General features: G+C 36.7%; 1 protein-coding gene across 1 annotated transcript in view; it reads right to left on the reverse strand.

Moving 5' to 3' along the window:
- Positions 1 to 477: 477 nt before the first annotated feature.
- Positions 478 to 24,199, reverse strand: part of LOC149064380 (BAI1-associated protein 3-like) — a 462,395-nt gene continuing 438,673 nt past the window's right edge. Inside the window, exons 26-33 of the mRNA XM_089254699.1 lie at positions 19,702 to 19,848; positions 14,655 to 14,771; positions 12,238 to 12,321; positions 12,010 to 12,091; positions 11,713 to 11,751; positions 10,254 to 10,377; positions 9,905 to 10,098; positions 478 to 8,164 (exon numbers count right to left, since the gene is read on the reverse strand). Of these exons, the coding sequence (XP_089110825.1) occupies positions 8,079 to 8,164; positions 9,905 to 10,098; positions 10,254 to 10,377; positions 11,713 to 11,751; positions 12,010 to 12,091; positions 12,238 to 12,321; positions 14,655 to 14,771; positions 19,702 to 19,848 (873 nt within the window). The 3' untranslated portion in view covers positions 478 to 8,078. The remainder of the gene's footprint in view (positions 8,165 to 9,904; positions 10,099 to 10,253; positions 10,378 to 11,712; positions 11,752 to 12,009; positions 12,092 to 12,237; positions 12,322 to 14,654; positions 14,772 to 19,701; positions 19,849 to 24,199) is intronic.

Below are 24,199 nucleotides of genomic sequence, written 5' to 3' on the forward strand. Positions count from 1 at the left end.
AGCAACACCGCCTATAGAACAAGGCCTCCGCACGAATCTCGTGACGTCACTGAAGAAGGCCATTTCCCCCTATTGTCATTGGATGTAGCAGGCCGGCGAATGCGATATCTTCACCTTCTATTGCAGTATATCCAATGGCAATAGGAGAAATGGCCGTCTTCACTGACGTCACAAGCTTAGTGCGGAGGCCTTGTTCTATAGGCGCTGTTGGCTTTGGACAGGTATGTCCAGCCACTTCACGAAATGGCCTGCCAAAGTCCGAATAATTTCTTCAATTCGGACTTTGACCAAAACTCTTGAAACGCCATCGTGAATTTCCCGCACTTAGCAGTAACATATATATATTATTGGTAATAAAATGTTTATATGAAATTCCTAAGAAAGATACTGTATATGCATATATTTTTTTATACCAATAAGGATGAACAAGAAACTCGTTTGTTTATAAAAAAACAATTTTTTTTATTGGTCTGCAACAGTACAACATCATGTAATATTACAACACGCATAGAATAATTCATCATGTACTTTTGAAACATATGTTCACACAGTTTTTTCCCCTAGTATATATGTATAGATGTGTATACAGAATATCCGATATAGTGTATTTTTGAGAACATTAAAAAAAAACACATATACATAATATATACCATTCATTTATAATATTCATGCTCATGCATCGATTACAAATATGCTTGCTGTGCGATGACATAACCTGTCATCACAGGTCATACGATAAATGCCATACACATTTATAGCAAAGATGGATATGACCAAACGGTTATAGATTCGATATGAAAACACATTCCGATTTTTATGAATACGTACGTAGGCATATATACAATACGTAATTATTTTTGTGACAATCTTCATTTAACCATGCATTGTGTATAACACTGAAATAACACACATTGTTTTTGTATGTGTTTGTACAAGCTTTTAGTTTATACTTTCAGCTGATAATCATTCAAATATTAACCAACGGGAAATGATATGATGCGACGATATGTGAAATTATGAATGAAATTCAATTTAGTCATACAATGTGGACAGAAAAATCGGATCAATTTGAATAGTTTGTTTCATACGAGATGTAAACTATTTATACACGGTATATTTTGGAGAAATGAAAGAATGAATATACAGTTTACACACCTTGACGTTGATATTTAAAGGTTCACTGATATATTATTCTCTATGGCAGAGTTTCTCAACCTTTCTGAATCCAAGTACCAGTATAATATCTGAGATTAGTCGACGGCCTGACTAACTTACAGCATGAGTTGCGTGCCCATGTGTCCCGTATCTTACGGACCCTGTATTTTTATTCACTCAGATTTTATACAATGGTTACGATTTTTTTCAACGAAAATTTGGTTTATATATTTGGTTTAACGAATTCATATTGGTATGTCCCGTATACGGGATATTCCTGTATTCTAGGTCGTCTTAAGAGAATCATGGGAAGAAGTGAGTTTTCTGACGCCCTACCAGGTAAATTTATACACTTTTCTCGAAAATTTCAACCGGATCTCATGTTTGGGAGGCCCCCTCTTCTGCTTAGGCTCCCGGGGGGCTATGCGTTAAGACAACACTGCTTGTATTTTCCCGCAAAATTTCGACCGACTTTTTATAAAAAATATCTCGTTTATCAATAAAGCTTACTTCAATTTTTAATAATCTTTTAATTAAATAAATTTACTGAAAATCTTTAACATCCGTAGTACTCGGTTCTCTCACTAGGTAAGTATAAACCACTCCTCCTGAGCCTAGCCTATGTGCTAATTGGCGTTGCTTAGGAATAGTTCTTCTAATCAAGTTCTGAGAATATAATTGTATCGCAAATATGGATCAACCTGAAAAAAAAGTGCGAACTGCAGATGTCATACACACAGTAGAACTCGAGACTGCAAAGAAACTTTTCTTGGTTGTGTTTGGCACGCGTGAATTTTTTCGTGGAAGCTGTTTATCCTGTTCCTTGTTTTTGATCATGGCAGACTAACTAACGTGAACTTTTGCTTCCTGCTCGGGAAAAAAAGCAGCAGAAATTGTCCGGATATTAGAAACAACTTACGGGGATGCCGCTATGGGTAAAACTCAGGCTCGTAACTAGGCATGGGGCCCAACAACAAATGTACACTTATTTTGCATAACAGTAACCCTTTCGGGGGCCCTCAAGAAAAAAATCTGTCTTGGTAAATCGCAAGTGTACGGATACTTTTTTTACAAGCTAGCTACAAAGATTGCACAAGTGTGCGAAGAGAAGATTTGTGAGAGACAGGCGACTTGCACACATCATATGATAAAAAACTGCCCCGTTTCACACATCCTTCACAGTGTGCCAATTGCTAACAAGAAAAGAGTATGACTCCCGAGTCCCATGCGGACTATTCACCTTATTAGCTGCGAGTGACTTTTCTTTATTCCTACGGATGAAGAGACCTCAAATGAAAGCGTTTTTCCAACATGGACGAGGTGCGAACAAAATCGATGGAGTCCGGCATCACAACGGATGAATTTTAAAAATGTTTTCAACAATAGAAGAAAACACTTGATAAGTGTAGTAGCTTTAATGGAGCGTACTTTCAAGGGCATCGAAGAATTTTTGCATAAAAGGAATTATGGTTACCCCCATCGTGCGACAAGAAATTTCAATACGATAATCTTTTTAATAATTTTTGCATCATCCCTTTTAAGAAAATCTCGTAGCATATTCATGATTTTAGTTCTGAGAATATAATTATATCGCACATGCAGACCAACCTAAAAAAAGTGAGAACTACATGTATTTGGTACTGTAATGTTTCTTTCCATATCCAAATAAGACAATTTGAATTGACAAACTACCTTCGGAATATACTGCAAGGCAGGAGAGCGAGACACTAATAAACAATCACTGATTAAATATAAAAATATAATGTCTTAATTTTAATTTAATTGTTTAATAAATAATTGAAAAACTTGTAATGTGTATAAAAAACTTTCACATATTCATAATCAGAATTTTGAAACATAACGATAGAATTTATATCAAAGTAATAAATGAAAAAAAGCTAACTGTGTAATTTCCATGTGGTGACTAAGAGATGGCAGCATTACTACCCCTCGATCTATTTCGTAAACATTCAAGAGAATTTCTGGCGAATCTGAGCATTCCAGAAAGTGTTTGGGTGTGTATGTGTGGCCGTAACGTTCTTATGATGTCTGAATTGTCCGTGTTCTGTTTCAAGAAGTTTTGCCATCTTTTTTCCAAATTGGAAGTGAAGGTAGCGTGTCTAAATTTTCGTGTTTGTGAGGTTGGCAACATTGCTTGGTTTGATATTAAAGGTTTCCCAGCAGCCGCTGTGGTGGTCGAGTGGTCATAGTGACGGACCCGCATCGCGAGGATCCGGGTTCGAACCCCACAGTGGTGGTCGGCTGAAGTTGGTTTCCTGTTGTTCCCAACTTCGAGGCGTAAATGCGAGCCGATCTCCCCATTAAAAGGTCTCGCCACAGAGAGGCCTACAACGATAAGTTATTCAATCGTTACACTTCACTCATAGTTAGAAAAACTGATGGCAGCACTGCACATAACAAGCATTACATAGAAACAAACTTCACGTCAGGTTTCACTACACGTACATTCAAAGTACCGTAAAAAAAACACGATAAAAGCATATACTGATCATATTTCCTTCATATAGAATTAGAAGAATCGGCAAAAAATTGTCAAATGCAAGTAAATTTGTAAATTACAGCAGAAAAAAACTGTCTAAGGTAAGTAAGGTTGCCACATAAGGGCCAAACAAAATTGTCAACCAACGCAATTAGATTTGCCAATCACAATGAAAAAAGGCAAATAACGTTGCCAGTTACTGCCAAAAAATTTCGAAGGCAAGTAAGATTGCCAAATATGGCCAAGGAAAGTTGCTAATTATGAGCAAACAAAGTTGCCAAGTGCAAGTAAATTTGCCGATTACAGATTTAAAAAAAAAACTGTCTAAGGAAAGTACGGTTGTCAAATCGGCCATAAAAGTGTCTAAGCAAAGCTGACAATTACACTAAAAACATTGCCAATGTCAAATAAATTTGTCGATTACAGCCAAAAAATATTGTCAAAGGCGTTAATTTAGAAGTAATGAAAATAATCTCCCTTCTTGATTAAAAAAAAGTTCAAGTCAACCTTGTTAAGTATAAGGGAAAAAACGGGACATTTTTTTGTGAAAAGATTGGGATGACTAAAAATTAAGGGAATGTCCCGTAAAGTACGGGTTATAATGGCTACCCTACATGTGTACAAATTTCTGGCCCGAGGACTGAAAAGGTTGTGCACTGCTATTGTCTTATGGAATATCAGCATAGCCTTTGCCGGGGCCGTAACTAGGACTTTTGCGAGTGTGGGGTGGGTGGAAGCATGATTTTGCCATCTCCACTGAACAAATTCTATGATTTTATAACGGCATTTTTTATAACTCCCACCAAAAAAGGTGCAGTTGCCCCCTCTGGTTCCGACTCTGGACGTTCGTAAAACACCTTCCACCACTCAGCTATGACGCTCGCCTCAGGCTGATAACTTCCGTGCTGTTACTTTAAATGTGCCGGAGTTACCAGACGCAAGGTCGTTGGAAGTGTTCGGAATTTGGGTGTGCTCGTCTTGAACTTTAAGTAGGAAATTTTGATTTCTGTATCAATTCAGTTTGGTGCTCAGACACATGCCGTAAATTACAGTTGGTGCTCGAGCACCCACAGCGCCCCGTCTCCGACGCCATTGACCAGACATGTTCTCATACGTTTTTGAAATATTAAATTTTAAATCGATGATTAATAAAAAGTAATTTCACAAAATAAAAATAAAAGTATTCAATTATTTTTGCCCCAACGCAACTCGGGGCTCCATTGGTCTCTTCTATTAAGGCGACACTATAAATTACATGAGTAAAGGCTGAAACATACTACAATGACGTGACGTGATTTCCCGTCATGTCAGAGACACATGTTGTGAATTCTTAATTCGTGGAAATTCACTAAGTTTCTGACGTGATGTGATAATCACGTCACGTCACGTCCGCATTAAGCCCTTGTAAATCTGAATTGTCTTACGATTATAATTACCTCAATATAAGTTGGAGTAAACCGCGGGCTTCTTGGACAATCTCAATCTAGCCCGCGGTGTCTGAATGTTGAAGACCCCTGTCCTAAATAGACCGAAACAAGCGGTGCGGCCATTTATTAGTCCCCGCATCGAATATTTGAGTTGTTGCCAGCTCTGTTTATGTTTCACTTGGACAACTCATATTAAAGTACCTTGGAATTAATTCTTTGCGGTACCAGCCGAGTTGGAAAAAATGGCATTTCGTTATTATAACTGCAATTTCGATTGCAGGAAGACTCCCCTCCCTCCTGGATGTTAGCTTCTGTGTTTTTTAAATATATTATAAGTACAACAGCTTATATCTTATAAAACACGAAAGCTAACATTTAGGGGCTTTCCTGCAATCGTGATTGTGGGACCACTAGAAAAAAAGTACGGACTGTATAGTATCAACGAAATACCAAAAAATGCTCCGGACCACAAAGGTTTAATTGTCATAAATCATTTGAGAAAATATTCCTTTGATGTGAGAAAAGATACCTGTGTTAATTTTCGGCTATTAATTGTTGTTTTTTTCGTTGAATACTTACTTTTATCATAATATTCAGAAAAAAACACTGTACATCAACCATTAGAAAATATATTCAAAGATAACACACGCTGTTTCTGAGGAAATTGAACATGCACTCAATTCATTTCCAGGATGTTATGTTTGACAAGATTCTCCCTTGAAATATATGTATTTGTAATATAGTGTGAGAAGTTGTGACTTGTCAATTTCGCTATTTATTTCCGCTCTATCCTACTTTCGGTTCAACCAATAACATTTTTTCGACTTTCACCGAAAGAGTAACAACATGTATATCTTGTAAGTTTTTCATGAAACAGTTTTGGATAAGAGCTTCACGGAAATTACTTTCGGTGTAACAGAAATTACTTTATACAAAAAAAAATTCTAAATTAGAGATTTGTTGAATGTTCTTCAGCATTTTTGAGAACAACAATTTTGCCCGAACTATATACAGCCGTTACATAATTTCACAGTAAAAAAGAAAAAAAAAATTGTCTCTAAATTTATTTTTGTCTCTGTTTTTGCTTTCTCAGCAGGTCAGAAAAATATTTTCCCTCACACAAAGGCGTCCACATATTATTTTTCTTATTTATCTTGCGCCATTCGGAAGTTATTTTTCCCATTTATTCACCTTTTGCCTGCCCGCAAATTATTTTTTCCTATTTATTTATTTTTTTTCCGGTCGGCAAATCCTACTTATCCCTATTTATTTATCGTTTGCCGGTCCGCAAATTATTTTTCCCTATTTATTTAACTTTTGCCATTCCAAAAATTATTTTACTTTATTTATTTTTTGCTGTTCGGAAATTGTTTCTTCCATTTGTTTAACTTTTGCCGGTCCATTAATAATTTTTTTCCTATTAATTTTATTTGCTGGTTTTTTTGCCACAAATTATTTTAAATTTTTTGCCAGTCTAAAAATTATTTTTATATTTTTTGCCAGTCTAAAAATTATTTTTTCCTATTTATTTATTTCTTATTTTTTTGCAAAACTATTCTCCCCCCATTTAACTTTTTTTTTTTTCCAGTCCACAAATTATGTTTCTTAATTATCTATTTTTTGGTGGTTCGAAAAATTCCCCGTTTATTTATCTTCTGCCGATCTACAAATTATTTTTCTAATTTTTTTTGGCGGTCCGCTAATTACTTCTCGTATTCGTTTGTTATTTTGCCGATCCTAATCATTCCTTCTATTTATTTATCTTTTGCCGATCTATACAAATATTTCTTCCTGTTCATTTATTTTTTACGAAGGTTTCGACAGCTTGCTGGCGGGGTAATAAATCCAGGAAAGAAGATTCAACTGCCCTTGCGGGAAATCCAACCCCCTTCCTCTCACTTGCCGAGTGTTTCTGAACCGCCGGGCCGCGGCCCACTACCGGACCACGGAATCAGTCAAACCGGGTGAGTGACTGTTTCACATCGTTTTTTTTCCCCCATTTATTTCCTATTAATTGTGTTTATGACCGGGCCTTCCACTCAAACAAAGAATTCAACCGGGCCGCGGACGTCCGGAGGTTAACCACTGCCCTAGAACTCTAGACTACAAAGGCAACAAATATTCTTTCCTTAGGTCGTGTGCGCTGAACGGGAACGTACACATGTGGACTTGGACTCACAAGCCAAAGCTCAAATTGTCACCAGATGGTCACTTATCCGAAGATGATGTCATTCTTCGCTATTACTACGGTTTCGACAGCTGGCTGATGCAGAGATAAATACATTAAAGAAAATTGGTTTTCTTTTTGAAATTTTCATTTTCAAAAAACATTATACTCAAAATTTATTTTTTGCTGGTCCGCAAACTATTTTTTACTATTTATATATGTGTTTTTTTTTTCCGGTCAACAAATAATTTTTCTTATTTACTATTTATTTTGTGTGGAGTAAACTGCTTTCCTGTTTATTATTTTTTTTTATGGTCCGCAAATTATTTTTCTGATTTCTGCCGGTTCGCGAAATAGTTTTTCAGTTTTCACCTGTCCGCAGGTGTAAAAAGGTTGAAGAGCTCTGTAATAGATTTTCGAAGGATTTGAATCTTTTCAAGGAAACTTATACTTTTTTTTAAGACTGAGACGATAACATATCTTGATCCAATTTGAAATACCTCAAGGGCCTATAATACTGAGATTTTATTATGCATTAGCTTTAATCCAGATGGGATGAGAGATATTTTTATAATTTTTTTTATAAAAATTCAGATTTTCATTTGAAAGGATATTACACGTATATGTATACCTAAATATTCAGCACGTATTCAGGTTATCATGATCATCAGTAGTAACATGAAGATAATAACCGTTACAAAATCACAATGAAGTTATCACACAAAACACACATGTACAATCCATAAATTTTGTCATATGCACCAATGCCAACAGAATTAACCATAGATTCTCGTCGTAAATGAATCATCCCGTGGTTTGAAAAAACTCATCAAGAACGCTTCATTTTCTCTTGTTTCAGCAGTTCTATGGCCTCTTTGTCCCAAGTTCGGACGGCGAGAGCGTTCAGAATAGCACCTGAAACGAGAGAAACGGAATTATTGAAATACGTATCATTATTCTGGTTCGAATGTAGAATGCAATACATCTAAGTTAATCGCCAATTCTTGCGCCAATCACTACACCATTTCATTTCACTTGTACACCTAAACGCTGTAAAATGCGGTTTTGATCTAGTATATGCGGAATAATTTCATTTGCTAACGGACATCTACCCGAATAAATGAGCTACGATCCAATTTTTCTTGGGAACCATGCCTTCCTCCCCACATTGAGTTTCATTAGAAATTCCTCCTATAAGGTAACATTGTTTAACCGGAACTTTGGAGCATGTTATAACGGATGAAGATCCATAGGAGGATACAGAAAGCGCTCTCGTTTAGTGAAAAAAATTGTATTATTTGCATTGATGGACACATTCACCCCTCTTTGCTTACTATATGATCAATATATCCTGGGTGATTCGCCCTTACCCCCTTACGAGGATGCTGTATATGCTTATGAAGCGATCTTGGCATTAAAAATAACTAATCATATCAAAGGTTGACTGTCTAACCATATTGTCTAACCATATTGACTGTCCATTGAGGGACTCTTCATTTCTCTCTTCATCTTCCTCAGACGAGATCCCGTGCATAAGCTCTTGCTGAGGCGCGCAATGGAGATTCATCAGTTCACCTGTGGATATGACCATGTTCTTCCACTATTTCTTGAATGAAGGACTGATGGACCTCCAGCCCTATGGTCTTCCCCAAGGACACAATCTCCCCTTATTCTTGCGCTAGCCCTTCAAAATCACGTTGCAATCAGCCCACAGTTTTCTCTACATGGAAGTTAATTTTTTCGAGTTAGGCACGCTGACCTGAGACTGTAGGGGAGAATATTACTCACAATTTCACATCACGTGTGTGAACGAAAGCGAAAAATCATCAGCTCAATTGCGACAACGGGAAAATAAATAAAGTTCAAAATTTTTGCTCGTAATGCGAAGCACCGCTCGTTAATCGAATCAAAATTTTTGCTCGTTATGCGAATTGCACGTTAACCAAACCACTCGTTAAGCGAAGTTCCACTGTATATGAGTCCGTAGTGGCCGTGCAAATCCCTGAATGGAAATAAAATTCGAGGTATAGGTGTTACAATGATGCGTTCGAGAAACAAAAACCTAGCTCTTGCGGTTGTGGTTACAGCAAAAAAAATTTCGAAGAATTCAAATGGCAATACACTCACTTTTATGCATAGCAAAGCGATCGGTGCAGTGAAAAACAATAAATGGCATTGGAACGGTACCTGTAGTACCATAAACGCCGGCGCTAGACGCAGACAAAGAAACATGTTGAAACAACTAATGCATACCACATTTCTACCCCTCGGAGGGGGGTTAGCAAAATAACCTCTTGGTGAGACCTTTTCTCTTTGTCTGCGTCCTGCGTCGGCGTTTATGGTGCTACAGGTACCGTTCTAATGCCATTTATGGTTTTTCACTGCACCGATCGCTTTGCTATGCATAAAAGTGAGTGTATTGCCATTTGAATTCTTCGAAATTTTGTCTCTGTAAACGAAACCATGAGAGCTAGGGTCTCGTTTTTCTCTTCATTCTCAAGCACATACATTGAAACACTTATATCCCGAATTTAATTTGCACCCGCTGATTTTGCGACCGCTAGAGGCTTGTATGTCGTCAAAGTTATTTTATGACCACCCTATATGTCATCTCGGAAATACAGGACATTTATTTTTAAACAATTTTTCTTTTACTTTTATTCCTGGTTTGCATGAGCACGAGTTCCACAGGTTTGCCATCGTAATACTTCTCGTTGTCCACACCGGGCAATGCTGACAGGGCGACGTAAGCTTCTCCTTCGAAATCATTCTTTCCGACGAAATCGTGATCCATAATAACCAAGCTCAACGCAGCTGATTTCGATTTGCAGATGTCCAGTTTGGCAGGCCTGTAAATAATGAAATATTAAGAGAACCACAAAGTCAAAAAACTAGTAAGATACGCCCCCCCCCCCAAAAAAAAAGTTGATTTGGATCACTAAAACTATGACCATATTATATTATGTATTTTTGATGCTATAGGTATTATTTTAAAAAAAGTTACCATTCGATGTATTCGTTGAAGTACGGATTGAGAGTTTTCTTGTGCACTTTGGTCTTGTAGACGGAACAGTTTGGAAAAAGATGTTTTGGTACGAGCTCCAGAATCACGAAAGGGTCACTCAAACCTATTAGACAAAACCATTAGACAAAAGCTAAATCAAAAATCAACATTTTAAATAAGGAATATTGTACATGTGACTGTTTTTGGACAATATCGTCAAACAATTAATAAATGGGTAATTTAAGAGGAAACAAAATCACAGATAAAAATTGAAATTTTACGAAATTTCTCTTTCTTCTATTTCCCTTAAGAAAAATTTATTTTTTAAATACTTTAATTTTACAGATCTAATCTGATAAGATCTCTGAATAGCATATTAATTTGAAGTACAGCTGAAAATTGGATGCCCCAGAATGAATGACAGTGAAATTCGTCGTACAAGTAGTATTTAGTGACACTGCTGTCTGGGTTTTAGGAAGCGGAAGAACCCAAAGTTCAGCAGAACTAACAAGGAAAGGGTCCCAAGGTTGTCGTCCTCAAAATAATTATGAAAATATAGTATATACATTTTTAACCCAGAAATACATTAAAAAATAATTAGCTGTGGAATGCAACTATTAAAGCTGCAATTTGCCAACTTCAATTTTCGGGATTTAAAAACGATCTGTTTTGCATTTTTGTATGCTTGTTTGCAGCTAGTCGCTGAGCACAATGGAATGCAATCTGAACATATCGCCCGTAGATGTAACCGGAGGTACTAAGGGTGCTCATATTGAAATGTGGTAATTTTATGCAATATATTTTTGCGTTGCACAAATTGTAATGAACATCAATTATGCACTGTTTGTGAGGAATTTCATGTGTTGTGTCGGGTTTTTCGTGATACAGTGTCGTCTGTGATTGAAATTTTGAACTATTCATTGATTCAGAAAAAAGGAGAAAACAACTCTACGCTCTATGATAAGTATTTTAGCGCAAACCGCACTCTTCTATGTCGCTAGAGAAAACCTAATATTATTGCTCTTGAATGTTTCCAAAACGTAAAAATCCGAAGTTTCACTACAAACCCCCGGTCATCAGAAATGAGCATATACGCATAGATACTAAGATTGAAACAATCATGGGTAATGCTAAAAGGATCTCCAGAAACTGCTATGACTCTCTTCTCAATTCTAACTATGAACATCTTCGTGAAATCTCCAATTAAAACAGCACTGACACTTTTAGACTTAAAATAAGCCTAAAAATTTTCTTGAAATGTCCAGACCTAATGTTCCGGGACGACCATGACTTCGATGCGTTATTGCATTTAACTGGCAGAGCGATGATGGAGGGAGGGGTGTATGAGTTGTTATAGTTTCATCTATGGCACCCCCGATATACAAGCGAAGGTTCAAGGTAAATTCATTGAAAAGGATTTAAAGAATTGTACCAAAAAGTATTCAAGAAAATTTCTCACCATTCGGATCACATGGTATAAGATCCTTGGCGCTCAGCACTGAAAGTAAATAAATAGAACTGATGAAGAGAATTCAGCTTTCAATATAACTAAGCAGTTGCGTACAAGAAATAGATATCCATAGCCAAAGAGCCGTAAATCGACTAAACCAATCAAAATCTCTACTGGATACCACGCCTATTGAGCAAGAAAGATAGTATCCGGTACTAAGTTGTGGTTTGGATTTTTCGAAATCGCATCACGTTCCGCGTTGAGAAATTCGAGTATGTACACTGGAGGAAGTATTTTTGTACTAACCTTCGACGCAAACGGCTTGCTTGACTTCATCATAGTAGACGTTCACGGATATCGATCCGAATGGTGCGTGATACAGCTTCAGCTACAATATCAACGGACACAAAGAAAAGAAATAATTCGTATTCAACTTCACTGAAATGCCACTATATAATATAATCCTAATAAATCGTAACATTTTTTTATGATAATTTTTTTTTGCAGAAGAAACCAAAAAAACATGAAGTTCACCTGGTCTTCGAGGCGTTGCAGGTAAAACAGCTCTATCAAATGAGTTGTGTCTGACTTGTGCAACTGAAGCTCTTCTTCAAGCTCCTGGAACAGAGATATACATTGTATAAAGACTCTGATAATTCCAGTAAATAACCTTCCATTCATATCACAAACATTGAGAGGTCTCACACTTTTCAACATGGTCAAAAAGCCTCAAAAACTATGCTTTAGTAGAAATACCATTAATGTTATTTAACCTCTGATCTATTTTAAAATTTGGCACACATATTTTCGATTTATTATGCTATGCTGGGTTAACATATTGTTTGAAATATCTCCAATATTTATTTATTTTTTGAAAATTTTTAGACATCAAGAAAAAATCAAAATGTAATGCGCGCGTGATAAAATAGCATGCCATCAATGTATTTGGATAAAAATTTATTTCAAAATAAAGAAAACTGTTCAGTTCATATCAAATAATTTCAATTTATTAATACTTGATTTATAAAAAAGTCGTTAAATTTTGTTTTTAAATTTTGAATTTTAAGCCTGATTTTTAATTGGAAGAAAGAAAATTTCAGAAATTTCATTGATAGACTCAATGAAATTTCAATCCTTTGTTTCATTTTATGAATTCTGTACAGTTTTCTTTATTTTGAAATAAATTTTTATCCAAATGCATTGATGTGATGGCGTTTTATCATGTGCGTATTACTTTTTTTTTCTCAGTGTTTGAAAAATTTGGAATAAAAAGGAAATGATATCAGTTAGAAAAATAGAGTAGGCGCAGCATAGCACATACAATCGAAAACACGTGTACCGAATTTGAAATAAATCAATGAATGAATTTCTACTTAGCATGTTAGAAGGTATAAGACCTTTTAATGTTATAATATTCAACGTTTCTCTCTTTTCGCGCGCGACTGAGTTCTTGGATACTATTACTAAAGGAATTGGCAATTAATATATTTTAGAACAATAATTTTACAAATTTACTTTCAATTAAACCCTTTTAATGTGACAAAATATATCATCATCATCAACAACCATTTTCAATCCACTGCTGGATGAAGGTCTCCTCCAAATTTTTCCATCCTGCTCTGTCTGATGCTCTAGCCATTCGGTTCAGTCCTGACACTTTCCTGGTGCCGTCAATCCATCTTGCGTGGGGACGCCTTCTCGGACGTTTAACACCACGGGGGTACCACTCTAGAATACTTGTGGTCCATCTGTTGTCCTGTCTTCTTGCAATATGTCCAGCCCATTTCCATTTCAAACGTTTGATTCTTTCCATGATATCATACATCTTTGTGTGGTTCCTTATCCGAGTGATTCGTTTCCTGTCTGTCCTTGTGATGCCTAACATACATCTTTCCATGCTCCTTTGTGTTTTCCGTAGCTTTTGTATCGTCTTGCTTGTGAGTGTTCATGTTTCAGCTCCATAAGTCAGTGCTGAGAGCACACACTGGTTAAACACTTTTCTTTTCAGGCATAATATAAACACTAAAATCAAATTTAACTTATTTGATTATTCATATGCAAGTTGAGAAATAATTGGATAGTTGCCACTATAAAATGTAAATACAACTTTATTTTTGAACATAAATGCAAGTTTTGAATTTCCAAACCTCTTTTAAGAATAAACGACATTTATAGTTATAGTTGAAAGTTCTGCTTTTTCCCTCATTTAGGTAGAGTTACAATGAACGTCTGATTGATTTATTTGGTAAATTTAGAGAGATAAATAAGTTTCGCACCTCCCCTAAAAAAAAAGAATAATTCGAAATTCCACAAAAACTTTTAACAAAATGAATCGCAAAAGAATAAAAAACAAAAAAACTTTTTGATAATCTTCTTTAACTAATATCTTATTAAAAAGTGAAAGAGATTACCTTGACATGCAAAATTCATGCAATGTAATTCATTAATATTTTTTCAATTTTTTAAGAGCTTAACTTTGAAAAAAAAAGAGAAAACAATTTTTTTGTTGTTGATAAGATCAAATAAATTAAAAAAATATTCATGTAGATGCCAAGTTAATCTTCGAAAATGCAATATCGATCATGAAAACTTTTGCCAATAATGCATGTACAACAGGAGAAAGGATTATGTGATAAAAAATTAGTGGCCGGGTCGTAGCTGAAGCTCAAAGTTTGACGCATATACATGTCTTTTGTCCTCATCTTGCATCAGGTTAGGTGCTTTAATGAGTGAGATTCATTAAATATCTGAAAAAAACATGATTCCATGACGGGATTTCAAAGGCACGTCACGTTTTAATCCTTAAAATTTTAATTATTTTGAATATTTCAAAAATAATTGACATTGATTAGGTCCAGGTAGCGTATTATGATTTTTTTTTGGATATGATTTAGATATTGGGAAATTACATGAGTACTTAATACGAAGAAAATATTAAATACAGTACTTACTTTATACAGTGTATTCTGAATCATATCTATGGGAAGCTCTTTTCCATCTGCACTAAAAAATTCCACTAAAATTTCTAAAGATGCGGAAAAACGTTCGAAGAAAAAAGGCCTTTCTTTCTAAAAAAAGGGATAACGAGAAATAATTATTAGAATTTCATTTTTGTGTATCTCTTAACACATCAAAACCTATATAGGTAAGAGAACAAAAATGAGCAAGGCTGATCTTAACTATCATAATAGTGTGCGTATGTGTCTTGTTATTTTTTATATGTTGAAAGAATGTTGCCATCTGTTTTCCAAATTGTAAGTGAGAAATTGGCAACGAATTGGATATGTAACAAACGTATTTTCGTGTTGTGGACCTGATGATGGAGATTCTCCCCACCTCAAAGTTGGAAAAAGCGGAGACAGTCGACTTCAGTCGATCGCCACTGTGAACTGTCAATGGGATCGGACCCGGGTAGTCGCGATTCGAAGAATACCCACACGACTAGGTGAAACAGATCCTGTAAAATAAACATCTCTAAAAACGTAAATCTTCAGAGTTTAAAAATACAGGGTGGGCAAAAAGTCTGTAGAAACTTTAAAAATGAATAAAAACAGGAAAAATAACCGAAATAAAAACCGGTTTACAGGGTTAGCATCACTAGGTCACGGGAAGTTTTCTGACGGGGGTAGGGCGGGGGAATAATTCAAAAACAGCCGATAGGCGGCACTGGTATGAGCGACTTCGGTGGAAATATGCAAATGAGAACTTTCGCTCCTAATCCACAGCAAGTTCACCGTTGAAAACCGTGTATGTGGACCTGCTGCACTCTGGCGTTGCTGGATTTGTGACTCGCCTACAATGTGTTATTGGTTGTGGTCATACTGCTGTAATAAACGATTTGGAGGCATTCTGTTCGTTTTTTCTTTAATTGTTCCTGAATAATTCACTCATGTTATGAATTTTAGAATTTACGTGGAGGTTATCTATATAGTTATATACACTATATCCATATAGTCAAGAACAACCAAGTCACAATTATAGTACACAGCATGAAGGGGAAAAAAAACGAAGAAATGCTCAGTTTACGGTTTTTGTGGAATTGACATGTCTACTGAGTCTGATGATGACTGGCGTCAAAATTCACCTTACAACGTAGCTGCGTTACACTGATCCTTAACTTATGCGTCGGTGGAAGGGACCAGGAGAAAAAAAAAACGTATAAGTGGGAGAGGGGTGCTTTAGTGAATAAGCATTATTTACCTACATCTTTGATGTTGGGGGAGGGCGATGCCCCCGTATCTCTATCTACGAGAAAAATCCGTATTGGCTAGTCGAGCCTAAAAAATCTTCGTCAGCCAAAACAAATTCGTAAACTGAGGTATTACTGTAGCAGGGATACTACTACTACTAAACCACACATGTACCTTGTCCATATTCCTCTGTGGAACTTTTAACGAATTAGTACACGTTGGAATGTGCGTGTCTGTGTTGTGAACCTAACGTGAAGCTTGTTTCTGTGTAATACTTGTCATATAGTGCAGCCGTCTACCACATATTTTTCGAACTATGAGTGAATTGTAATGATCGAAGATTTCACCGCTTGTAGACCTGTTGCTCTCTGCGGCGAGACCGGCTTGCATTCGCACCTCGAAGTTGGGAATGACAGGAAACCAACTTCAGACGAACATCACTGCGGTGACGGTGGGTTCGAACCCGGGACCTCGCGATGCGAGTCCGTCACTATGACCACTCGATCACCACAGCGGCACTGTAGCAGGGCTGGACAAATACCAGGCACTAGGTCACTATAGCGACTAAAAAATTGGTATTGCCGCCTAAAATTTTCTTTGTGTAGTTAGTAAATTGCAGGCTGAGAACTGCACAAAATGTTTGGAATTTATAGCAGAGCATATCTACCAACACAAGGAAGAGGGTCACTACGCCCTAAAAAAAGTCAAAAGACATTATTTTGTACATTTTTCTTCGGGCAAAAGCTTTTTGACGCCTAAATGTTTTTTTTGCGCCTAGATTTTTTCTGCAATTTTCCTCAGCCGTGCTCTATATAGTGGCTATCCCCATGCCCCGTATCTTTCTCGACAAAATGAGAACAGTTGTTTGAAAAAAAAAAAAAAACCTTAACATGGAGGCGTGTCTGGTTTTCCTGTTTGAAAAAACTGAAATCGAAAAAACCGTTGTTTTTTTCAATTAATCAAATTAAAACAAAAATAAATAAACAATCAAAGGAAATTTCCATTCTAGGATGTAGATTGGAGAGTATCAAGTTTATTTCGCACAAATATTAGAGAATTTTCGAAATAAAATAAATCTGAAAGTTACAATTAAATGGTACCTTTTTCCTGTTAAGATAATAATAAATGTCAGGGAAGTTGAAGTTATATCCCTGTACAACGACGCACTTTGGAATAAATTGGCAAAATAGGAAAATTTCCCGATGGAGGATTCTGTTTCGAGAGAAGCCATGACTAAATTAGAAGATCCTATTGATGAAAGCGACACTCGGCGGAAAAGAACGCGAAAACAAGAAAGGGCTCTAAAGCTGAGATCCACTGCATTATTCAATTAACAATCTGTCTTCTCGGATCTGTGTCATTTATCTGGCTTCCAGTAGTTCCGTTGAAGAAGCCCCTCATGTGAAGCTCGATCATGTAGCCTTATCTTTTTTTTTTTTTCCAGTACTTTGTTCGGAAGAGCAGCTGGAAATGATTTGAAAGCATTATTCCATATTCCTGTGTTTCAAGTATTTTATTCTCATGAAAGGGTTTTCTCTGCATGAATAGTGATAATGGGGGCTACACAAGAAAATGCATATTCGCATAAAGTCAAACGCGCGGTTGTGTGTAAAACCCCGGCTATAACGTCAATAACTAGCGGTCCGGAATGATTCCCTTGGAGAATAAAGTTAATGACCCATGCTTATAATATACATGTTCAACTCCTTGCCCGCGGGGATGAATGTGGCTTTCTAAGTCATCCAATGTGGTCTCCGACGTCAAATCTAGTTTTTTAAAAATTAAATAAGCAGCACACATTTCCAGTTCAACTAACTAACCAGCGGCACACTTCTAGATGCCTAAAGGGATCCGCGGCAAAATTCTATATCCCTAAAGGGATCCGCGGCAAAGTTCTATATCCCTAAAGGGATCCGCGGCAAAGTTCTATATCCCTAAAGGGATCCGCGGCAGAGTTCCAGATTCCTCAAGTGGCTCGTTGAACATTTTAAAATCACTTAAATGATCCGCGGCACAGTTCTACATCACTCAAGGGGCTAGCAGCGCATTTTTAGGTCACATAAGTGAGCGAAACGCAGCACGGATGAAAAGCACACTCCTTGCAAACTTCCAGAGCACTTGAGTGACTCCCTACAAACTTCCAGAGCACTTGAGTGACTCCCTGCAAACTTCCAGAGCACTTGAGTGACTCCTTGCAAACTTCCAGAGCACTGAGTGACTCCTTGCAAACTTCCAGAGCACTTGCATGACCCTTGAACAGTTCCGGAAAGCTAAAGTGACCCTTGAACAGTTCCGGAAAGCTAAAGTGACCCTTGAACAGTTCCGGAAAGCTAAAGTGACCCTTGAACAGTTCCGGAAAGCTAAAGTGACCCTTTGCCCAGTTCCAAAGAACTTAAGTATATTCAAAGATCAACACGGCACATTTCTAGAGCACCTAAGCTACCAGCGGCTCAGTTCCACATCACTCAAGCGGCCTACGGCACATCTACAGTAACCGGCGGTGCTGTTCCAGATTACTTGACTAAGTGGCGCGCGACACGTTTACAAATCAGAGAAGTTGCCCACACTCTTCTAAAGGATTAACACCCTTGGCTTATAACGTCGATGAAAAGCAACCACCTCGGAAATTTTTAAATTTTTTTATAACGGAAAATTTTTTTGTCATTTTTGTTACCGTTTCAATGACGTTTTCCCAAGAAATTCTTAAGATTAGAGCTGATCATATTCAGGGATTGGTCATCTGTTGTTGTATTTATAATTAACGTTGAATTTTATTACATGTTTGAGGCTACGATTTGCTCATTGACACGACAACTTTTCAAAGAACATTCTCGTATTTCACCCTTCCTGACTTTTTTCTTATAAAAATGTTTCGTTTATTCAACGAAGCTCGCTCTAATTGTTGATCTTTACTTGCTCCTTTACGATCACTTAACAAAATTTGTTGCCATAAACTTGCACGTGTAGGGGCTAGAATCGGTTGTGAAGGCAAGGCCACAACTAAGGGGGAGCAGGCGGGTCTCGTGCCTTGGGCGCTGGATCAAAGGGAGCGCAAATTTGATTTTGAAACCTGTCCTTGACCATTACAAGGCGGCGTCAAAATGCGCGCTTGTCCCGGGTGACCAAGCATTTATTTGCTGCCCTGGGTGAAGGTATCTTGCCCAATTTATAAATTGTGTAATAATGTATATGACTATAAACATTAGGCTCACATATTTGCTGGAGAGTTTCAACTTTTTTCCCGTGAAATACCTTTCAGCAGACTTGCTACACCACTGTATTTTTCACCAAAGGTTATTCGTAAGCAATACTTTTCAATTTTGCCGACGACGTTTGGCAATATGTTTGGATGAATCGGCGCTGTCCCGTGTCATTTGTCTCACTTTCCCGCATTCTTCTCGACCAAATATGGTCACCTCAGTATAAAAAAGTAAAAATTTCATGCACAGTATTTGATTGCGCCTGACTAAATTTTTCGGTGCGCTTGCCCCGGGTGACCAAGCATTTAGTTGCGGCCCTGGGTGAAGGTATCTTGCACAATTGTGTAATAAAAAAAGGTCTCAAAAGGCGTCAAAAAAGGTCTCAAAAATGCCATACTCGGTTGTAATAACAAAATGCAAGGCGTTTGACTGCCTCTGATTATATTTTTCGTCAAAAAAAAAAAGTTTTAAAAACGACAAACACTGTTGTAACGACACCTCGGTTATAACGACGGAATTTCGCTTAATCTACCATGTCGTTATAACCAAGTAACCAAGTTCGACTTTATAAGAATAGATAAAATTATAGGAAGAGAGTGTGTACTTACGCCAATATTTGCTCTCGCCGTGACAGATATTTCTTCTAAGATGTATTTCCAGATTGATTCTAGCAGTCTATGAAAGTTCGGCTCGAGGAAGTTCGTGTGCAAGGATTTCAGTTTTGTCTCCAAATATTCAATCAGAGGATTCAAGGCCTGTTGTGTACAGAAGAGGCACGTCAAAAAATTTCGCCGGGATTTTTTTTTTTCAAAAATCAAGACATAGTCCAAATTTAAAAATTTTAAAGTTCAGAATTGAAATATATTTGAAATATTGCGTTGGTTTCTCTCTCTCTCTGCAGCATTTTATAAAGGAGAAATTGTTTTTTGAAAAATAATTCGTGAAACAATGCATGCATTTCTTGACATTTGAGAAGTTACAAATTATTTATTTTTATAAATTGTGATGATTTTATATTACAGTAAATTTTCTCGGCTAGAATGTAGTTTAAATATAAATTTTCCTTACATGGGATTTGAATTAAATTATCCATTAACAGCTGTTGCAATAAATGAATCATATTGTAACTAAGCTGTTGAAAAATTATCGTTGAGTTGTTTCATAGAAAAGTTTAAAAATTTTTATAGAGCATATAATTTATCTCTCACTTGTGGGAGCATTTTGCACAATAATATGAAAACGTTATTTTAATACAGGGTGGGCAAAAAGTCCGTGAAAACTTTAAAAATTTATAAAAACTGGAAAAATAACCGAAATAAAAAACGGTTTGCAGGGTTAGCAACGGTAGGTGCCGATAGGTGGCGCTGACGTACACAAGTTAAAAAAAAGATACGTACAGAATGCCTCCAAATCGTTTATTGCAGCAGTATGTGTTCCACATGACCACCACCACCACCACAGGAAATAACACATTGCAGGCGAGTCACAAATCCAGCAACGTCAGAGTTCAGCAGGTCCACATACACGGTTTACAACTTACGGTGAACTGGTTGTGGATTAGGAGTGCAAGTTCTTATAACTATCTCATTTGCATATTTCCACCGAAGTCGCGCGTACCAGCGTCACCTATCAGCTGTTTTTTGAGTTATTATTTTTTTCCTGTGAAAAAAAATTCCCGTGACCTAGCGATGCTAACCCTGAAAACTCTGCTTTTTGTTTTGGTTATTTTTCCGGTTTTTATTCATTTTAAAAGTTTCTACGGACTCTTTGCCCACCCTGTATAACTGTAGTTTACTTTACGAAAGTTATTTAAAAAAAAGGAAAAATTGTTTTTTAAATCTACTGAATTTTAAGAAACACCTAACTTATATGCAGTGTTCCGTTAGTGCTAATGTGGCCTTTATCTCATCAACCGTCTGTCGTGGAGGTATAGTTTCAATTTAAAAAAAGCTCAGAAGACGTTCAAATATTACCCTGTACCAGTTTTGAGAGTGAAAACACAGTAGTAACAAAATAAAAAAAAAAACCTAAATTTTCATGCGGTCCTCCTGGGCTCTAACTTCAAATTAGAAAGTTATTGCCCTGTTTCTCCTGAGGGCAACTAAGAAAAATTTCGAATTTGAAGTGGAATATTCGCTGAGATATTCGAATTCGAAAACGGAGGAAAGTTGGGAAAAGACAGCATAAAAATGAGGGGAAAGGAGCGTTGTCCGTTAGTTTTTTGCTGTTGTTTCATAGCTTTTCTCCGATTTTTGCATTCAAATGCCTTGGCGAATATTGCACTTAGAAACACGTATTTTATTTTCTGTTGGCTTCAGGAGGTACTGGGCAATGACTTTCTAATTGGAAGTTAGAGGACAAGGGGGGAACCGTAAAAAATTTAGTTTGTTTTTACTTTGTTACACACTGTATTTTCACTCTCGAAAATGGTACAAGACAATTTTTGAACTCCTTTTGAGCATGATCATAATTTGGAATCATACCTCTACAACGGACAGTTCATAAGATAAAGCCACATTAGCATTTACAGGATACCCTGTATATTGGAGAATTATATTTTAAAAACCTTTCCTGAAATGATTTCTTGTAATTCGAGATTATAAAATTCGCGTCGATATTAAGATAATTTCATAGAGATAACTAGAGCCCGGAAGTTCAGGCACTAAAAATGGTCGAAATAGGCAGACAAAAAGGCACTAAAAATGCCTAAAATAGGCACTAAAAGAAGACATTTATAATTTATGGAAGGAAGAAAATGTAACTAAAAGGGGTGTGGTAAGTGTGTTAAAGGTGTGTAAAGTGTTAAGTGTCCAAAAAACTGAAAAGTTGATTGTACTTAATCCGTCTACTGTTTCAATTACAGTTTATAATAACTGCATTATACACAAGTTAAATTGAGGTTTAAAGTACAAAATAAAATGTATGTGGACCCTCAGAATTGGGTCAATTCCAATTCCACCATTAGCAGTCGAGGACCCCCGTAGAGAAAATGATGTATGGAATGATGTATGGTGAACTTTTCTATTTTTTTCCTTTCAGATATGTCCCATAGGAGAAAACCGAGGACATTTTAACATCAATCATATCAATTTGTATGCATATCAGCGGATATCTTGTGAACTAAGTATTTTTCTATTTTTTTACTGCAATTTTCTTTCAACAATGCACATGTTCAAGTAACCGGAAAAAAACAGGAACGAAGAAAAGAACAATGAACAAGGCAGCACCGCTCTCGAAATCCTCCGACGAAGGAAGAAAAGACATTGCGATGATCGTTTGATTTTTCAATCGGGCTTGATTTTTCGGGGATGGAGGGGAGGGGGGTCCGTGAAAAATCCTGGGCTGGGGGCCCGGCTCTAGCACGTGGGGGGGGGGGCATGGTTGAAACATATAGCTACCTTTTTCTTTTGTATAAAAATTTAGTTTTTTTTTTAATATTACCACACATGCGGGACTCCTTCAATAGAGGGGCCCAGTGTTTCCGCATCTGTCACATAACTAACGGCGACACTGGCCAATTTAATCGAATACTAAATAATTATGTAAAATAAATGGGAGCTATGGGTGTTCACAGTGCATTCATGATGAAAATAATAGAATAAAATAAAAAATGGGGGCTCCAGAGCCCTGTCTGCTCCTACCCCGCTTTGTCTGAGCCATGACGTCAACCGATGACCTCTTGGGACAGTCACAGGTCAGCTATAGATATACAATGCAGTTTAATGCCTGAGCGAGAAATGTTATGTGGAGCATGTGGAGAAGCCAATTTCTAATTTTTCACTGCTTTTCTAATAGGGACTACGTTCATCTGAAACAAAATCATTCACGACTAACACCCTGCTGTCGAAGCAAAGTTGTCAACACCAAGTTTCCTATCTCTCGGATTAATTATTGGCGTTTAAATGCGGCTGAAAGGGGTTTTTAACCCCTTTCAGCCGTGGATCAATCATAATCAATCATAATCAAAAATCCATGATTAGTTTGATTAGTTATAATTGTTGTTTATAAAATATTTAGTAATATTACACAATATATTCTTTTTTCGTGTGGCACATCAAACAACGGTCACCAATTGTAATCGAAGGATTTTCTATTTTTTATATGATATGTGGCAGCAGAAGCTCCAGTTCACATCGATGTTTCTTACATGCTATATAATACAGTCGAATCTCGTTTTAACGACTACCGTTATAGCGAAAATTCCGTTGTAACGAACACTTTTCTAAACCCCCAGATAAGATTGCATAGGAACAATGGAATTCCTTTATAGCGAAAATTCCATTATAACGAAGCGATTTCTCCGGTCTCTTGGTGTTCGTTATAACGGGATCCGACTGTATTGTTATATAAGAGTAATTTCAATCTTCCCTAAAATTTTAAGCTGTACTTTTGCAGAAGACGGAAATGTTTCAAAGAAAAACAGAGAAATATAACTACTGAAAGAAAAACCTAAAATTTGTGTGTGAAGGAGTATTTTCACTCTTTAATGAAATGTGGATGAGTAAAATCAAACTTTGATGTGCGAACCGCGCATCTAGATGCAGTATTGGTGAACACTGCTGTACTGTTTTCTAGAAAGCATATTTTTGCTGATAGATTTTCTATCTGTTTATTAGTTATGTACAACACTGACCAGGAAAGTCACCCTTTTTTCATGGTGAATAAATTTACAAAATATGGACGTTTTAGAGTCGCAGAATGACTGAGCAGGATACCGTTTGCGCAAAACAAAAAAATCATTCATATATATTGAAACATCCATATATAAGGTAGCAAGCACGCTGTTTGTCATTAGATATCCGAATTCTGTTCGCGGAAAAACAACAGATCTGTGCTGGTGAAATGAAAAAGACTGCCCTATCTGGGAAAAAGAAGAATCCTGGTAAGTAACTAAGAGACCACTTAACCAGAACATATAAATTAAAGTCGTTTCGAGTCCATACAACAATGGAAGCGAAGTGATATAATAGTTGAGCATTTTAATTGTTTAGTTGGTTGACTAAATCAGTTTGATGATACGAAATTTTTTGCAACAAATAATGCCTAACAAAATCCACTATTGTGAGTCAAAACTCAATTTCATGACTGAAGTTCTGCTTATCGGAT

The sequence above is a fragment of the Pholcus phalangioides genome, unplaced genomic scaffold, assembly GCF_987345545.1.
Source record: "Pholcus phalangioides strain wild (caught in Gottingen) unplaced genomic scaffold, Ppha-v1.0 ptg000042l_1, whole genome shotgun sequence".
NCBI classification, from domain to species: Eukaryota; Metazoa; Arthropoda; class Arachnida; order Araneae; family Pholcidae; genus Pholcus; species Pholcus phalangioides.